Raw genomic sequence first — 18,893 nt, forward strand, 5'->3', positions numbered from 1 at the left:
GCAATAATGCGGCAAATTTATACCACAAGTGATAAAGCAGGTTCCAATTAAAATGATTCGATGAAGGGAACAAATAAATAATTGATCATAAAGCTAAAACAACAAAAATACACAATGGTGTAAGATAGTCCTTGTTTCTTCTGTAATCAGAGATTTCAGGTTCAAATTCTAATCTTTAATAGAGAACATTTCCTTCCTAATAAATCTTATACGGCGTAAATTCATAATAATCTACTAAACATCGAGTCACTCAGTACTAGTCAATTCTCTGATTCAATCAAGAGGACAATCATCACAATTAGGTACGTGCAATAAAGTTAATAATAAATCGATATAATTTTTTTTTGATATACGATTAAACTTTTCTATAACAATCTTGTTTAGTTTATATTTTTTATTATAAAAAAATAATATTATAAAAAATAAATGATACATTATAAAAAATCGTTATGTTAAATAATATTACAAAAGATGAGTGCATTTTACAATAGTTTTTTTATTTTACAATAAACTATAAAAAAAATTATGTTAATAAATGTTAATGGGATATCCTTCTAGGATATTTTTTGTACGATGATATAAATTATCGTACGAGAAAGTATACCAAATTTTCAGTTAAATAATCGAGTACTAGTTAGAATTACTTGCTTATGAAATTTTTAATAACAGGTGATTTTTTAATCGGTCAATTGATCATGTTTTATTCATGAAATAAATAGTTTGAATTGGTATTAATTAATCTGGAAAAATTATTTTATTTGATATAAAAAATACATATATGTTAAAATAATCGAAAATGCAAATTTTAAGTCTCATTTTGATAAACTATATCAAAAATGAAAATTTCAACATATACTAACTATTTCAACAATACATTCGATCTTGCAAGTATAGTGCGTTAAAATTGAGAATTGACTTGAATTTTTAAGTATTTTTTTATTTATTATTCGTGTCTACTATTTAAACAGAATAGCCTCAACCTATTCTTAGAAAATCATTTTTCAGTTTGACACTTGCACAAATTAAAAAAAATAATTAAGTTTTTGATGCATTTGTTGGATTGGACTTGTAAATATTCTCTTTTTTTTGGTGAATTATATGTTGAAGTTTCTTTCGGAAAATTGAATTATTTAGTAACCAAAAATAAAAAAGTAAGAAGAAACTAGTAAATATTTTCTTAATATTGTTGCTGTCAAATCAATTAATTTGAGGGGTCTTTTCCTTCTACAATATAGTAGTACATTGTAAGCAAAGTGAAAAGGTTAAAAAAGAAAAGTTAAACTATTCCTCTAAGGTGAAAACTTATTTTAAAAAATATATTTTGAACTACCAATCTGAGTTGTGGTGAAATGGTGAAACTGTTTCACCCTAAATTAAAGGTCTCGAGTTGAATCCTTGGATATAAAGAAAATCATGTGTGAGCGTTATTTTCCACGAAATTGTACAGTGCACGATCCAAATTTAATTGAGGTTTCAATATAACCTCTGAACATTGTACGGTGTGAAAAAAAAAAGTATTTAGAACTAAATACTTTTAATAATTATGCTCTCTATTCCATTTTATCTATCATTTTAGATTTTTCACATATATTAAGATAAAAACTCTATTTAAACAGATGTCGATATAAAAAAAATATCGTGCATATTTTTTTAATATAAGTATGCATGATAATCACATCACTATAAATGTTTTTATTATGTCATTTAAACATGTTAATTTACAAAATAATTATTTATATATAATATTTATGTATTACTATATCAATATCAAATGTCCACGAGACACGATAAAAATGAGTTAGAGTATTTAGAAATGTTTTTTCATTAAAAATACTGACCAAAGCAGTTTATGTGAGGAGGCAGTTAATTTGTGTAAAAGAAAAGAAATGACTGTTTTACAGAAGATTTTACAAAAATTCACACGGCTTAAAAGGCATTTAAGTAACACATTGAAAACATCAATGAGTATTTTCCTTTTTCGATATTTATATTAAAGTGTGATTAAATTCAAATTTATATCGAAAAGTTTAACATTAGAGAGTAAAACGTTCATCAACAAAGACGATTTTGTATTCAAGAGAATTCAAACTTGTTACAACTCCATGACAACTCTTATTAGTATCAATAAGTATTTGATTGACAGAATATAAAAATAAACATTTAAATTTATTCTTAACTGATAAGTAAATATTTCAATTTTAAATATTTATATTTAAATATTTTAATTTGATCACAATTGAAAATCAAACACTCTACTTATCTTTACTGTGCTTAATAACACATAAAATTTTAAAGCATTTAATTATTTTTTACATTAGAGTGTTCAACTCATATAATATAAAGAGGTGTTTATGTGATCACGTCTTTATAGTATTTCATAGATATTAGATATTGACATAACACATAAATTTTTAAAGTATCTTAATAATAATTTTGTAGGTTGAAATATTCATGAATTGACATGATATAAAATTAAGATATTTAAAAATACTAGTAAAGAAATATTCATGAATTGACATGTTATATTGTTACTCTTTCCGTCCCATATTAGATGAGAATCTTACTAAAAAAAAATTCATATTATTTGAGCACTTATTAAATTAGGATAGAATTAATTAATTCTTTTCCATTTTACCCGTACAATTAATATGACAATTCCTATATTGTATGTGTATTTTTTGTAACTCATTTCAATGTGCATTAATATAAACAAAGGGCAAAATGGTGAAGTCTTCCAATATATTAATGATTTCTTAACCACCGTGTAAAGTTGGAAGTGTCCATCTAATATGGGACGGAGGGAGTATAGTTTATGTATTGTTATAAAATTAGTAAAGATTGTTATAATATATTTTGCTCATAAGTGAGCTAATATAGAAACTTATTTGTCATTTGTCTTTTTAATTTCAATTTTAAATAGCAAATAAATGTAGCAATAAGATTGAGGGTAGAAATGAAGCATATCTTTCTAAATTTAAGTAACAATAAACAGAGTAGAAGTAACATTAGGGTTATCGATAGGACGATTCATTCGGTTATTTTTTTAAAAATTATATCATTCAATTTTTCGGCTATTTTATAATGTATAACCAAAATTAAAATTTTAAAATCATCCGAATCCTAATTTATGTGACACAAGCAGTACAAAAATTAGTCTTTTTTTTTGTTGTCTTGTAGATATTTTAAGTTATTATTTATTGTAAATTATAGTACTTTTTATTAAAATTTTTAATAACATATGTTACTTTTTATGTTTGAGAGTTAAACCAAATTTTTTTATGTCTTTTAATTTTATATGTGTTTTGTCATTTTCCATTTTCAAAAACTAATACTCTCTCCATTTCATTTTATCTATCATTTTTTTTAATAAATATATTGATTATTCTTTCTGCTTATTGAAACACATATTGACTTCTTATATAATAGTTATTCCCTTTTCTTATATAGTAATATACTCAAAATTGAAGTGTTTTACACACTAATTTAAATTAAATTTACATACTATTTATTTATGTATTATTAATGTTTAATTTACTTTTAATTTAAGGAAGAATAATAACCCAAGAGCACAGGCCTACTAATGATTGCGTCACCTGTGAGATTTAGTAGATTTGTCTTGGAGAGTGTGACTATTTCACTTTTTCTAAAAAAATAAAATTGTTCGGTTCGATATTTATAGTAAAATTTTAATTAAAATCTGAATTTATATTAAAAGTCTTATATTTGCAATGACACTTCCACTAATGAGAGCAGTTTCATATCAACAAAGTTAGAACGAACATAAATTTTTTTATTTAAAAAAAATACATAAATATTTATCAATGATAATAAAAAATTCAATAAACTTTCATTAAATGAAGTTAGAAAAAAATAAAATATACCCCGATCTTATCATATCTTAAATATAAAGATGTTATCTTCATATATACTTACTTAAGGAAAATCAGTTCAAAACAATAGGAAATTTATTTTTATAAATTATTGTAAAATAATATTTACTAAAAAATAATATGATAATCAAAATTCGAAGAACAAGATAAACAAAACAAATAATACTAATATTTTATGTTAAATGATCTGTTTCCTCCCCAACTTCCTTTATCTACAATCACGTTCTCAGTAAGCTGAACATGAAATAACGAATAGTAATAGAAATTAATAGACAAAAAAATTACACGAGTAATACTATAATTACTAGTTTACTATCCTATAAAGACAAATCAAACAATTTTCTACTACATATACTATTCTTCTACTCGAATCCTTATACATACGAACATTCAAATTGTCACTTATTATATCTTAAGCGAGTACCTACCGTTCTATCATAATTTCAATTTTGTCATTACTTTTACACGTACGTACATAACACTATTCTTTTACTAGCAAAAATCATAGAGATCTTTTAGTTCAGTGCAGAAGCCATATTAACAATTACCAATAAAATAAAAAGCTGTTAATTCTCATTCAACTCAGAAAAAAAAGCCTGCAATTTCACAATTTTTAACTTTTTCCAATTCTAGATAAGTGGTAGATGATGATATCATTTACCTTGTATTAAAAACCTAAATAACCCTAGCCGTTGGATCAAGTAAATCTAACGGTGGATTTTTTTAATATGGACTAAAGGTGAAGAAATCGAGAGAAAATGTGTACGTAAGAGAAGATTTAATATTCTCTTGGGGGGTTGTGTGTAGTTATTAATAAGTAATTAATGTATAAGAATGACTAGGAACAGAAAGAAAAGATGGGAAATTGTCAGTGTCTCGATTAGTGAATTAATAATTTCACTACACTCATAAAGTCTATTACTATCACAATCAAATACTCGTTCCGTCTCATATTAGTTATCTACATATTAAAATACCCGGAGCCTGATTTTTGATACTTCCTCCGTTTTTTTAAAAAAAAGCCTAATTTGACTTAAAACAGAGTTTAAGAAAAGAAATAAGACTTTTTAATTTTGTGATTCTAAATTAAAGTTATGTTAAATGTATCAAAATGTCCTTAATCTTGTGGTCTTAAACATGTCACGTGAAAAGTTGAAGTTAAAATGTCATTCTTTTTTAAACAGACTAAAAAGGAAATTGGACATTTTTTTTGAAACAGAGGGAGTATTAATATTGAAGTGCGACTAAATTTAGATTATGCGGGAAAATAGTTTAGATAACGCTGGGAAATCTCTCATTGAAGGGTAACACACTCTTTAACAAAGACAATTTTGTATTCAAGCATATTCATATTTGAGACTTCTTGACTAAGGACAAAAAAAAAATACTTTATCACTTTACTATAATTTTTATTGGTTACATTGCCATTTTAATTATTTACCTTATAATAAATAATTGTCACAAATTAAGTATCTTCCGAGATAAATAAGTACTTACCCTACATTAAGGACCATTTTGATTATTTTCCCTATATTAAGAGTACGTTTGGCTTAATTAAAAAAAAGTAAGTTTTTTAGAAATAGAAGTAGTTTTTAGAATGTTAAACTTCTAATTTTTAAGTTAAAAAATGAAAAGTATGAAATTAGCTATTGTTAATTTTTAACCTTTTAAAAGTTATTTTTAACTTTTGTCAAGTATTTCAAAAGGTAAAAATAACTTAAAAGTAGATTTAACTAATTTTTAAGTCAATCCAAACCGTCTCTAAGTACGTCAGAAATATTATTATATAACTTATTTATTGAATAAAAATAACTATAGGTTAAATGAGAGCATCCAATAGGTCTAGTCCACAATTTATTTTTTTAATGTTTATTCCTATAGTCTGTTGTTCTCCTTAGGTTTAAATCTGTGGGTGACTATATTAATTTATAAAAAAATATAGACTAGTTAACTTATCTAAAAATTGTTATGATCTATGTTAAGTATAAATTTCAAATAAATTATTTACAAAAATATTAGGAAAAGTGACGAATTTGTACAATCTTTCTTGGTAATACATGGGTAATTTATACACCATTAAAAAATAATAATCCTAATTTGTACTATTTTTGCATTTTATAGCACATTTTCCATAAATGATAAAACTATGAAGACTTATATTATATTGCTTCTTTTGTCTTATTGAAAAAATGCCAACATGGACATAGTACAATTTTTTAAAAATTATGTAGGCCAAGCAATATGAATTGCGATGGAATGATCGTGAATTATTCACTCATAATAATAATTTTGAAATTCAAATTTTTAAAATTAAAAAAAATATCTTAGTATGAGTGTTGCTTCCATAAATAAGTTCGATAAAAAACATAAATTTATATTAATTGATCTATAATATGAATATAGAATTTATCGGAAGCAACAAAAAAGGAAGAGGCTCCGCATTTCCGGAGGTTATTTAAAGTACCAGTAAAATGCATGGATCATATAGTAACTTTATTTGAACAGCTTTTAGAAAATGCTCTTTTAGTAAAAGTAAAAAATAAAAAAAATTATTTTTTAAAAATGTGGATAATTTTTCTTGAAGAATAAACATGTTAAACATTGTTACAAGATGGTCAAACACATATGTAGATCCTTAAACTTGTTCCTAAATTTCATTTTGACACTTCAACTCAACCTTGTTCTATTTTAATTCTTTAACTTCAATTTTTATGTTTCATTTTGACACTTGTAAGTGATGTGGCAGAGTGTGTGCATCACACTTTCTCTAAGAGAGTAAAAAAACAAAAAAAAATGTATTTTTTAAAAAATAATAAAAGATTAACCATTCAACTCTATTTTTTTTATGTACCATTTAAACACAAAATATTATTTTTATGATTTCTTTATTTTTATATATGCACTTCCACTGCAATTTTGCATTTTAAAAATCGTCGTTCATCTGTTAGTTATTGTAAAAAATTCAAATTGACGGATGATCATTGATTTTTTTATAAAAAAAGCAACAATTTCTTTTTGAAAGTTTCCCTGTATTTTTGCGTAAAAAATAAGCGACGAAAGTGCGTCGATTTTCTTTCTTAAGAAAAATCAATGACAACCCAACGAACTCTATCGAGTTTCAACATTTTTTATAGTGTTATTAATTAGCAATGAACATGAGTTTTTTTTTTACTTGTATTTAGTTGAATGAAATATTGGAAAGCTGGTATTTGAGTTAAGTTCAAATAGATTAGATATGACGTTGATTTTTAAAATGAAACATAGTTACTTTTTAAAAAAAAATAAAATCAATGATCATCCATCAATTTGAATTTTTCACAATAACTAACGGATGAACGGCGATTTCTAAAATGCAAAATTGCAGTTGAAGAGCATATATAGAAATAAAGAAATCATAAAAATAATATTTTGTGTTTAAATGGTACATAAAAAAAATAGAGTTCAAGGGTTAATCTTTTATTATTTTAAAAATAAAAACTTTTTTTTTTGTCTTTCACTCTCTTAGAGAAAGTGTGATGCACATACTCTGCCACATCACTTAGAAGTGCCAAAATGAAATATAAAAAATGAAGTTAAACGGTTAAAATTGAACAAGGCTGAGTTGGAATACCAAAATGAAATTTAAAGACAAATTTAAGGGTCTGCGTATGTGTTTGACCTTAAAGATCGTATAGTTCTAGAAAATATTCTCTAATAATATTCGATATATTATTGTTTTTGAACTTACCTATTCCCATTCCAATTTAAATTAAATTTACAAAGGGAACAAAACTTCAGAACCTTGTTTATTCACTTCATTAACTTTTAATTAAGATTATTCAAATAATTTACCCAAATATTTATTTATTGGATTATCGCTTTATTTTATTTTTCCTATTCTTAAAATTAACTATTATCGTCATAATCAGGTAAGAGATGGATGAAATGAAAACTCGCATTCAAAGTACTGTATGATAAAAAATTATGAAATTGCCATCAAAGTTGAAACGTAAGTGTTACAGAGTGATGATTAATTTTACATTATTGTATGAATCAAAATACTGGCTAGTTAAGAAAGTACACATTCACAAGATGAAAATAATAAAAATTGTGAAAATGTGTAAATAGATATGTGAATATATTAATAAAGATATACTTTGTTTCATATTCCTCGTCTTTTATTATTTTCTTTGTTTCTCTTGGTATTTTATTGTAATTATTTTACTTTAATTACACTTTTTTTAAGTGAATGTCTTTGGAAATAACTCAATTATTTCATAGAGATAAAAGAGAAAATTTATATACATTTTATATGGCATGTGAGATTTAATTAAATATGCTATTATTATTATTGTTTGTATTCTACTACTTACGCAAAGACAACAATTTTAAAATTATTCTTTTAGACAACAATAAATTTTGATTTTATATATTGTTCAATCTTACCAACAAAACATTAAATAGGTCTTTAACATTTTCAATAACTTATAAGTTTTAATGATGATATAATATTCCTTTAAATGCGTCTTTTGATTTACTCTACAGAAATGTTTAAATCGTCATTTAAAAAAATCTATATATATAATAAAACTAAATATAAATTAGGTGATGTGGCACCTCTCAATGGCCATCATTCATACTTATTTTTTTTCTCAATTTTTTCAATTTTTTTAAAATTTACTCTTTATTTATATGCTATATTAAAAGGTTAAAAATCACTTTAAAATTATAATTTCTTAATTACACCTCCCTCATTTACTCTTCTTTATTTCCCATAAAAAAAAATCAGTTTATGAAACCCAAAAGGCCTATCATTAATCCTCTGATAACTCCACCTAAAGGGTTACTCTACAAAATAAAAGGATCTTTTATCTTCCTCGTGTTTAAACCTCGTGACTTCATCTATCACTATATAAGTATAAAAAATACATGCTTTATGTGACAAAAATTGCTATCATCTCAATGATTTGGGATATTATGGTTAAATATTTTTGTTTTAATGCTCTTTTTTTTCAAATTTTCATTTTCATCTTCACATATACTAATTGGTTCCAACATATGGAGTCCAACTTCTTATTTTGTAGGTATATGTTCAAAGGAGCATGTTAGAATGTGCAAGATGATCAAGATTCGAGACTAATTAAGGAGATGAGAGCTTCTTATCAATATTATATATAGTATAAAGTTAGGCGTTAGAGAAGTGATGCACCTTTTTTATTATTATTAATTTTATTTACTTATTATCGTACAAAAATAAATATGTCAATTAGTACTATTTCATTCTCTCATTTCTTATATATAAGGAGAAACATAAAGAAAGTAATGTGACAACTCTCTATGACTTTCATTTATATTTATCTTTTATCTCCTTTTTGGGCCTTTCTTCTAATTTAAATCAATTATTTTATTGTAAAAGTAATTACTTAATTTATTGTAAATAAATATTTCATTAGTGGAGGAATAATTACAACAAAAACTCTTCACATGTCAATTTACAAAGACTAAAAAATATCTATAACTCACATCTCTCTAATTTCCACTCTTAAATTTTTTCTTTTTTTTTGCCTTCTCTGAATTACAAAATGACAATTTTTTAAAAATATTTTTAATATTTCTCTCTTTATTATTTTATTTATTTACAATCAATCTATATATCTATATGTATATCTATATCTATATTTAAGATCTAAAAATTATCTCTTAATTATACTTTTTTTTTCTATTTATGTATTTTTAATTATTATCCAAAAATAAATATGTCTATTACTACTCCTTCTTTTATTCATACTCTTTAATCTAAAAACTTAATAGTCTTTATTCATTACTCATATGACCTTTGATGATTATTACTCCTAAATTATATTAATAGTCATATATTTATCATAATAGTAATTGACATATTTATTTTTGAGCAAAATTAAAAATAAATAAATAGAAAAGAATGTATAATTAATAATGTGTTATGTTTATAAAAAAACACTCCTTTAATTTTCGTAATTTATGTTACATATGCCACGTTAGAAAGTTAATTTTCTTCAACTCTTTTAATTATGAGAAAAACTCAAAAGTCCCTAATTATTTAATTGATATTTTCTCACGCTATTGCATCCATCCCATTCAAGCTAATTGTTACTTTTAAATTACCTTTTTTTAAAATCTTTGGTTGGTTGCATACTTATAGTGGATACTGAATATGTATAGCACCAAAATGGTTTCTTTCACTATTTCGTATCCTTCATGTGAGAGAAAAAGCCCAAAATAGTCCTTCATCTTTGGGTTAAGATTCAAAGTTATTTTTGAGTTTTCACATGGAGCATTAATAGCCCATCATGTTTGCAATATTGGTGTACTTTTGGTCCTCCTTCAAAATTTTGCCTATTTTTAAACATTGATTTTATTTGTACTTTATGTATGAAATGTTTAATCGTCATTTTATATATTTAATAGAAATAATAACTTCATGTGAGAGATTGTGAGAAGAAAAACACCTTGTTTTGTTTAGTAGAAATCGTATTGCAGGTAAAGTCGAGAGGTTTATCACGACGATTTTCACGTGCAATAGTACAATTTTTTTCTTTCTCTTGCAATGTCATATGTTAAAGTGTTCTTAGTTTAGCTGCAACAATATTTATCCTGAACAGAACAATGTGTTCTTCTTCTTACATTTTCTCACATAGAGTTATTTTTTCGACTAGATATAAAAAAAGACGATAGGATATTCCTTACATAAAATTATGAACAAAATTAATGTTATAAAATAGACAAAAATTTAGAGGAGGACCAAAAGTGCACCAATATTGCAAATATGAGGAACTATTAGTGCTTCATGTGAAAACTCAATAATGACTTTGAATCTTAAATCAAAGATGAGGAACTATTTTGGGCTTCTCTCTTCATGTGATGAGTAACAAATTTTATGTTGCTTCCCCAATTTTATATATATTAGTTGAAGTGCTTAAGATTTTTTGCTATTTTAATTATTTGTAAGTAGTCTGTTATTTAAAGTTCACCACGAATTTTAAATATAAAGTTTTTTCTATTGAACTATATATACCAAAAAGTTAACTACAAATGTGTTATCTGAATTTTTGTTTTCAGCTTTCTTCTTATTGTGTTATCGTAATTCACATTGTTTAAAATTTAATCGTAGATTTTGTTTAGTTTTCAAAATCAAAGATAGACTTCTATGTTTGTATTATTTTTTCGAACAAAAAATAAAGAGCAATATATACTTTTAGATTTTTTATAATATTGAGGTATTAGATAAAGATTAAACCACAAGTTTATACTATTGCGTGAAGCGCGAACAATTTACTAGTTATAGATTAATACGAAAAAGCACCTCATACCCCCTAATAAAACAATTAAATATCGATCCATATTTTTCTAAATTTATCTCATCATAATCTCAAATAATTATTCTCCATTTCGAAGTACTTCTTTAGAAAAACTATGGCTATTGAAATATATTTTTGTTGTCTCAATTTATATAAAACTTTTTATTTTTTCGAGAGTTAAACCATATATATATATATATATTCTTGGTAGCATTATAGTCAGTATTCCAAGAAATGCTGACTTTTTCGCGATGTATATCGCATCTCGATTTCAGATATATTACTGAATGTCATGATATATTTCGTATGTTTATGTGATGTATCCAAAATAGGAGAGAATAAGAATTTTTCTAATTTTTTCAAAAGGTAAAAAAATGATAAAATAAATTATGTATTTAGTTAATTTTTTCGATATTCAAATTTTGGAAAATGTTAAAAGTTCAATAGCCTCAAGTTCAGTTCAAATCAATCCATTTCCTTTCAATAAGATTATTGACGGTGACAATACTCGCCGTCAAATCTAACGACCAAGGGACGTTAAAATCCCAAATAAAGCTAAATTTAGTCATCATTTTAATTTATGAGTTTTTTGAATTTTAGAATGAAATTTTTTAAATATGAAAAATGTGCTTTAAATTAATAGTAGTAATTTTCCACAATATACATTTTATACTACAAAATTAAATAATACCTATATATTCTTCGTATTTTTAATTTAAGATCACAAAATTTAAACGCATATATTAAAATGAAGTGTTTGAAATTACTACATTTTATTTCAATTGTTTGTATTTTAATGTTTTTACTTTTGTTTCTTTTTAATCATCCTTTAATTTTACTTTTACATAATATATTTAAAATCATAAAATAAGCAAATCTCTAATATTGAAATTTTTATTTTTACTTTCTTAAACTTTGTATCAATCGACTCTGTCCAACTTTTGTTTAAATCTAAAAAAAAAAGAAAATTCTTAGCAATTATCACTTTAAATAACCCCCACCCCCCCGCACCCCCACGTCCTTCTCCCCACTTGACAATCATTGTCCTACTACTAATACTACCTCCTCCCCTTCTTTTCAATTTTACTATACATCCTAACTATCTCTTTTCTCATAGTTATATATATAATAAAATATATCTATATATATATATATATATACATACATATTCTCGCCGGAAACCTCATCGGAATCTTCACCGGCGTACGTAATATCCTCTCCTTAATTACTTTCTTAAATTTTCTCTCTCTCTCTCTCTATATATATATATCAAGATCTATCTACAACTTTCTTATATTTTTTATTTTATCATTACTTGGTTAATTAATTAATTAATCGATCAACTTATTGTTTTCCTTCCAAATTACTAAGTTTTATTTATAAACTTTTTTTAAAAAAACTTTGTACTAAACTTTTCAACTATTTGCTTCATTTCTATATGTACAAAAATGTTTAAACACATTCATTAAACTTATGTCACCTGTCCATTTTAATTTCCTTTTCCCTATATTCATATTTTTTTTTTACGAGTTTAAGTTATATACCTTGTTAGTTAAAATAATAGGTAAGTCTTTACAAAATGTAGAATCTATAATAATCGGTCAAGTTAGTGAATTTGTTCCTTATGAAAATTAGGGTTTTGGTGAAAGTTTTAGTAATGTAAAAATCTTGTATGCTATAAATATTGTTGCTTTGGCCTATAAAGTTAGTAATTAATTTTTAGGAGACATTTTTGTCTATGTTTGGAAAATTTAACAGTTAATTTTTGTTGGGACATAAATTTGTGTCTACTTCTATTAATGTCCCAATTTTTTTTTCTTTTTTTGTACTTTTTTTTTTCGGTCTCAACAGTGAGAAATATCAACTTCATATTAAATGTTTACTATACAATCCCACATGGGTTTGTTTTTGTGCTATTTTATGTTTTTTTTTTGGTTATGTTCATTTGAAAATTTTGATTTTGTTATAATACCATGCAGGCAGTTGTATCGAACATTTTGTAATAATTTATTCAGTTTACTCTATATATTGGAAATGAGTGATCAAGTATCTGAATTTCATGTAGCGCAACATAGTCGGAGAGAGAGGCTGAGAATTACTAATTCGGAAGAATTAGAAATAATTCATCAGCCATATCAGTATGGAAATATATCATATGATCCATCAGTAGTACTATCGTCGTCTGAAATGATTAACTTTTCATCGACAACGAGTAGTAGTACTGGTGGATTGCAACATTCTAGCTGTGGATGGAATAATGTAACAAATTTTAATTCGAGTGGATCTGGTGGAATTGAGACTAGTAATAATTTGAGTCCAATGTTTGTTGGAGTTGGAGGAGTAGAAGGAGGTGTGTTATCTGCATCGTTGAATTTGAATAGTAGTACGATTGATGTGAAACCGTATTTTTATGGTGGTGGTTATAATGAAATGCAGCAGCAGTCAGTTTCAGATGCTATTACTAGTAATGCTGAGTTTAGCTCTTCTGTACTTTATCATGATACTCTTCAAGAAGTTGTTAAATCTGCTACTGTTGGAAATCAAGGTGTTGATACGAGACGTGTTGGTTCGTGGATGGAGAATGAGAGTGGACTTATGGTTTCGAATTATATGGATCAATCGCACCATTTGTATGATAAGAATTGTGGATTGGGGTCAAATTTTAGAACCAATGTATCTGATAATTCCAGTGTTCAAGGCTTGGCTCTATCTCTTTCACCGGTTCCAAGAACGAATACGTTGCAAATGGAGAAGAGGAACAATGTGATAGTACCTGAAAATTTTGCAATTGCACATCGTAGTGCGGTGCCACTTGGTCCTTTCACCGGCTATGCAACGATACTCAAAAGCTCAAAGTTTCTAAGACCAGCACAACAATTGTTGGATGAACTTTGTGAGCTTGCAGCAGCAGGTTCATCAAATGTGGTTAAATGTTCAAATTTCTCGAAGAAAGTTCGTGATGGTTTTAGGGTTTCTTGTGATGTTAATGCTGCTGCTGAGTCTTCATCTGGTGGTGGTGGTGGTGGCGGAGATTCGAGTGGTTTGAATGAATCAAATGTGTGTCCTGAGTATCTCCAGAAGAAGGCGAAGCTAATATTTATGCAGGAAGAGGTTTGTTTATTCGTGCATTTTCCTTTTCCAGAGATGATGATTTGTTACCTCTAGCTTTATTTGACTAAATTTGCTTGACCACTTGAGCTGAAGGTCTATCGGAAAATACCTCTATGCATATCCTAGGCAAGGGTAAGGCTGCGTACCCCCCATACCCCTACATTTGGGGTTACACTAGATATGTGGTTGTTTAGCTTAGTTAGCTTAATCTGCTTGATCACTTGAATCTAGGGTCTATCGAAATCAGCCCCCTTTCCTTCCCTTGGTAACCGTGAGGTTGCATACGCACCTCACCTTTACTTGTGTGATTACACTGTGTATGTTGTTTAGTTTAATTTACAAACATGATTTTGTCTTCCAATTATTAGAAATTTCCAGCTGTCTTACAGCTACATGAATTTCGAAACAAGATTAAGATTTTCTCAAAGAGCTATGTTGCTCGGAATTTCCAAAACTAATCCTGCACTCGTTTCGTATTCTTCAAAAATTCACTACATTTGAAGAATCGATACGCATCCGTCGCCATTTTTAATGAGTTTAAGCAACATAGTTCAAGAGTACTCCTTTTTTCTTCTTTTTATCTTGTTGTAAACTAGAAATCCATGTTTTGTTAAAAAATAATAATTCTAGATATAAATAAATACACAGCTGCAAATTCTTTAATTCTCCATCTTTGTTGTGGATATTTATTTTGAATGAAATTTGTTTCTATATCTACTTTATATAATATGGTTTTAATAATACTCACAAAAAAGTGTCCTTTTCTCCATGTAATTGGTAGAAGCATCTTTTTTTTTCTCCCTCAAATGTAGTTTCCCTAGTGTAATGTTCGATATGATTTTGTATTTTTCTGTTCGAAATTATATTGTAAAACATATCTAACAAACCAAAAGAATGAAATTTTTTACTGTAAAAAAACATATTCTGTAAAATGTTGTGTAGTTCTTCTTGGATCATTTGACGATGATATGCTTGACGTTTAGATAGTTGATAATGATCCTTGTGTAGTTTCCAGTATGAATATCCCCCCGGATATACACAATGTGATACGGAATATGTATATATACACTAGCTTTTGAAAATGAAAAATCCGCGATTAGTTTCTCTACTTGACTGAATTTGGTGTTGATTATTGAATTTCCGTTGCTTAAGGTTATCTTTTAGCTACTGATTCTCTTGTGATTTCTCTATTAAAAGTTATATAAACGATAACGTTTCTCATCTGCCTTGGCTTACTGTTTATATAACAAATTTGCAGCTTGTTTCCATCTGGAAAGGTACATTGTAAAAGCGTCTGTTACTTGCTTTTTTGTTTGTTTGTAGGACATAGTCGATGTTTTTGAACACCATGTCTTGCTTCTTCTCGATGTTCCCCATCGTGCATTTAAAAGAAAGAATACAGTTTCTTGTAAAGAATGATTAATTATCAATCAAATGATGTTTGTGTTAAGTAACTTTATTAAAGTTAAGAATCTCATCATTTAAAGAACTTTACTTTTGAGGTTGGACAGCAACATTCTACTGTGTTATACCGACAGATACTAATTTTTTATCTCCGCGTTTGGGATTGATCATGTTTCTGAAAAAGATGTAGTTGTTTTCTACTATTTGTTTCACTTATCGAGCTTGTACTTACAGGACAACGTTTGTTACTGACTGAAATGTATTGTTCTGTTTTGTCAGATTTGTAAAAAATACAAACAGTATCATCAGCAAATGCAAATGGTTGTATCGTCTTTTGAAACCGTGGCTGGTCTTAGTGCAGCTACCCCGTACATTTCCTTTGCACTCAAAACTGTCTCGCAACATTTTAAGTCACTGAGGAATGCCATCACGGATCACTTGAAAAACATAAGGCAAGCGTTGGGTGAAGACTTGCCATCCCCTGCATCTGGTATGAGTAACAAAGCCGATGGAAATTCATCTAGGTTGAAATTTGTTGACCAGACGTCGTTACATAAACAGAAAAGTGGAGGTGGAGCTGGGGTCGCGTTTCTTGAATCACAACAACATGTCTGGAGACCTCAACGAGGCTTACCAGAACGCGCTGTGGCTATTCTTAGAGCTTGGCTTTTCGATCACTTCCTTCACCCGTAAATTTTCCTCTCTGTTCCATTTTAACTTAGTACTTCATCTTTGTTTAGTTACTCTATTTTAAATGAACTTTACATGATATGTAGGTATCCTACAGATAGTGATAAACACATGTTGGCTTCTCAAACTGGCTTAACTAGAAACCAGGTATAGATTTATGTTTTTATAAAATGAAAAAAAAAAAGACGATTTTATTGGTTCTGTATTCATGAGTTTACACACACGAATATCTGTTGTATGTTTTATACAGGTTTCGAATTGGTTCATCAATGCACGTGTACGTGTATGGAAACCGATGGTTGAAGAGATTCATATGTTGGAGACTAAAGGAGGAGATCAAACAAGAAAATCAGATGTGAATAAGCTCGTGACAGAACGAACCAGCCATGTAAGTCGTGGCCAACATTTCAGTAATGTACTACTCAACATGAGTGGCGTAGTAATGCCAGAGAAGCAAGAAGATTGTCAAGGATTAATAGGACCCTCGGAACGTTTAGATGAGAGTAGTAGTGATCATCATATGTGGAGGAATGAAGAAAAACGTTCGAGGATAGAGTGTCATAATATCTCTGCTGCATCAAGCATGGACGGATCGTTGATGGGGTTTGTACCTTACCAAAGAAATGCACTTGATATTGGAGGTAATATCGGAGCTGTGTCATTGACATTAGGGCTAAGGCAAAACGCCGAGGCTGCTCAACAACAACAACAGTTGCAACTACACGAACATCGGCTTAGGCAGCAGTTTGGAGGTCACATGATTCATGACTTTGTTGATTGAAAGGTGAAGAAAAAATGAAGAGTAAAACATAATGTTGTAGCTATAGTTTAGCTTGTAGATTATGTCATTTCTCCAGTAGTTGATGGAATTTATTACTAGGTTTTAATTTCACCATATTTTATGACATAGTTTTATCTTGCAAAGGCTCCTAATGTATGATTCTCAGATATAATTAAGTAAGAATTGTAGTCTTGTAGACAATGTTTACTAATATCAATCATATCTTTGTATATATTTTAATAAATTTCTTATGATTTGAGCATAACAAACTTTAAGAGGGAATGGCATGCGTAAAATGGATCTAATTGTTATGTTGGTGGAGTAGGGCCTAATTGTTATTTTTCTCATTTACTCGAGTCGTTAGAGGATAAAATTCCTTTGACTCGTTTGTTCTAAACAATGTCTTGCAACAAATTTACTTAGAAAAAGCTTTCCTCTATGTTAAGGGTGTAGGGAGGTGCAATTGTTATTCTCCCACTTATTCAAGTCGTCCAAGGGACAAAACTCACATGATTGGTTGGTTCTAAGCAATATCTTACCTGAAACGACTCACTTAAAAAAAAGGAAAAATAAGCAAATACTCCATAAAAGCAAAATAATTACAAACATATACTCCTTTACATTCATACCCACTATATAATTACACAATATACCCCCTTACTAATTTCGCTTAACTGATACTAAATCAATATCATATACTGTATTGGTATCATTAAGGCTGATCATTTCGCTGAATTGATACTAAATCAGTATATATATACTGTACTGGTACGTATCATTAAGGCTGATTATTTCGCTGAATTGATACTAAATCAGTATATATATATATATATTGTATTGGTATCACTAAGGACTCTTGTTAAGAAATTACTCATTAGTATATACTCTTATAGTATCATTGACTAATGAGTAATTTCTGAACAAGAAATCTTAATGATACCGCAACAATATACATAGATACTCTTATAGTATCATAGACTAATAACTAAATTCTGAAAAAAAAAACCTTGATGATATCAATACAATATATATATATATATATATATATATATATATATATATATATACTGATTTAATATCAGTTGAGTGAAATTATCAACCTTAATGATACCAATACAATATATGATACCACTTTAGTAGCAGTTAAGCGAAAATTATCAGCCTTAATAAATGGGGGTATGAACTGTAATTATTTATGAGAGAATGGTTCTTTCAGAAATTACTTTAAAACTTGTAATTATTTTGAATTTTAAGGCCCATTTATGTAGTTTTCCCTTAAAAAAAGCTCTCTTTTATGTTTGGAGTGCAAGGCCCAATTGTTATTTTCCCATTTATTCAAGTCATCCAAGGGACAAACCCCCCCCCCCCCCCCCCCCTCCCCCACTCCCCAACATTGTAACTTTTTTCTTTTTTATACAACTCATGATTTCTTTTTTAAGGAAATATTTCTTTAACTTTTTTTTCTTTTTTATACAACTCAAATTATTTTGCCAAATTAAGTGAGTGCGCCCCCCCCCCCCCCCCCGGCCGCCTCTCCCTTTTATTTTAACTCTTATCGAAAGAAAAAGAAAGACAAAGCATCTTTTTATTAAATGTTTAGCAATTATATTTGTACAACATTTAGACTTAGGATTTAAATGGTCCCTCATGTTTCTACCACGGTGTGCATCGATCGGTTCGATTTATGTATTATCGGTTTAG

General features: G+C 27.6%; 1 protein-coding gene across 1 annotated transcript; it reads left to right on the forward strand.

Moving 5' to 3' along the window:
* The first annotated feature begins 13,240 nt into the window (after positions 1 to 13,240).
* Positions 13,241 to 17,436, forward strand: LOC125817956 (BEL1-like homeodomain protein 9). Its single transcript, XM_049497460.1, has 4 exons — positions 13,241 to 14,317; positions 16,001 to 16,410; positions 16,498 to 16,558; positions 16,662 to 17,436. The coding sequence occupies exons 1-4, from the start codon at positions 13,241 to 13,243 to the stop codon at positions 17,190 to 17,192; spliced, it is 2,079 nt and encodes a 692-aa protein (XP_049353417.1). The 3' UTR covers positions 17,193 to 17,436.
* Positions 17,437 to 18,893: the final 1,457 nt, after the last annotated feature.

The sequence above is a fragment of the Solanum verrucosum genome, unplaced genomic scaffold (genome assembly GCF_900185275.1).
Source record: "Solanum verrucosum unplaced genomic scaffold, falcon-dt-bn FXZP01000253.1, whole genome shotgun sequence".
NCBI classification, from domain to species: Eukaryota; Viridiplantae; Streptophyta; class Magnoliopsida; order Solanales; family Solanaceae; genus Solanum; species Solanum verrucosum.

Coding starts and splice junctions, on each gene's coding strand:
- LOC125817956 (XM_049497460.1), top strand. CDS start 13,241: ATGAGTGATCAAGTATCTGAATTTCATGTAGCGCAACATAGTCGGAGA. Junction 16,411..16,497: donor TTCGATCACTTCCTTCACCC/GTAAATTTTCCT, acceptor CATGATATGTAG/GTATCCTACAGATAGTGATA. Junction 16,559..16,661: donor CTGGCTTAACTAGAAACCAG/GTATAGATTTAT, acceptor TGTTTTATACAG/GTTTCGAATTGGTTCATCAA.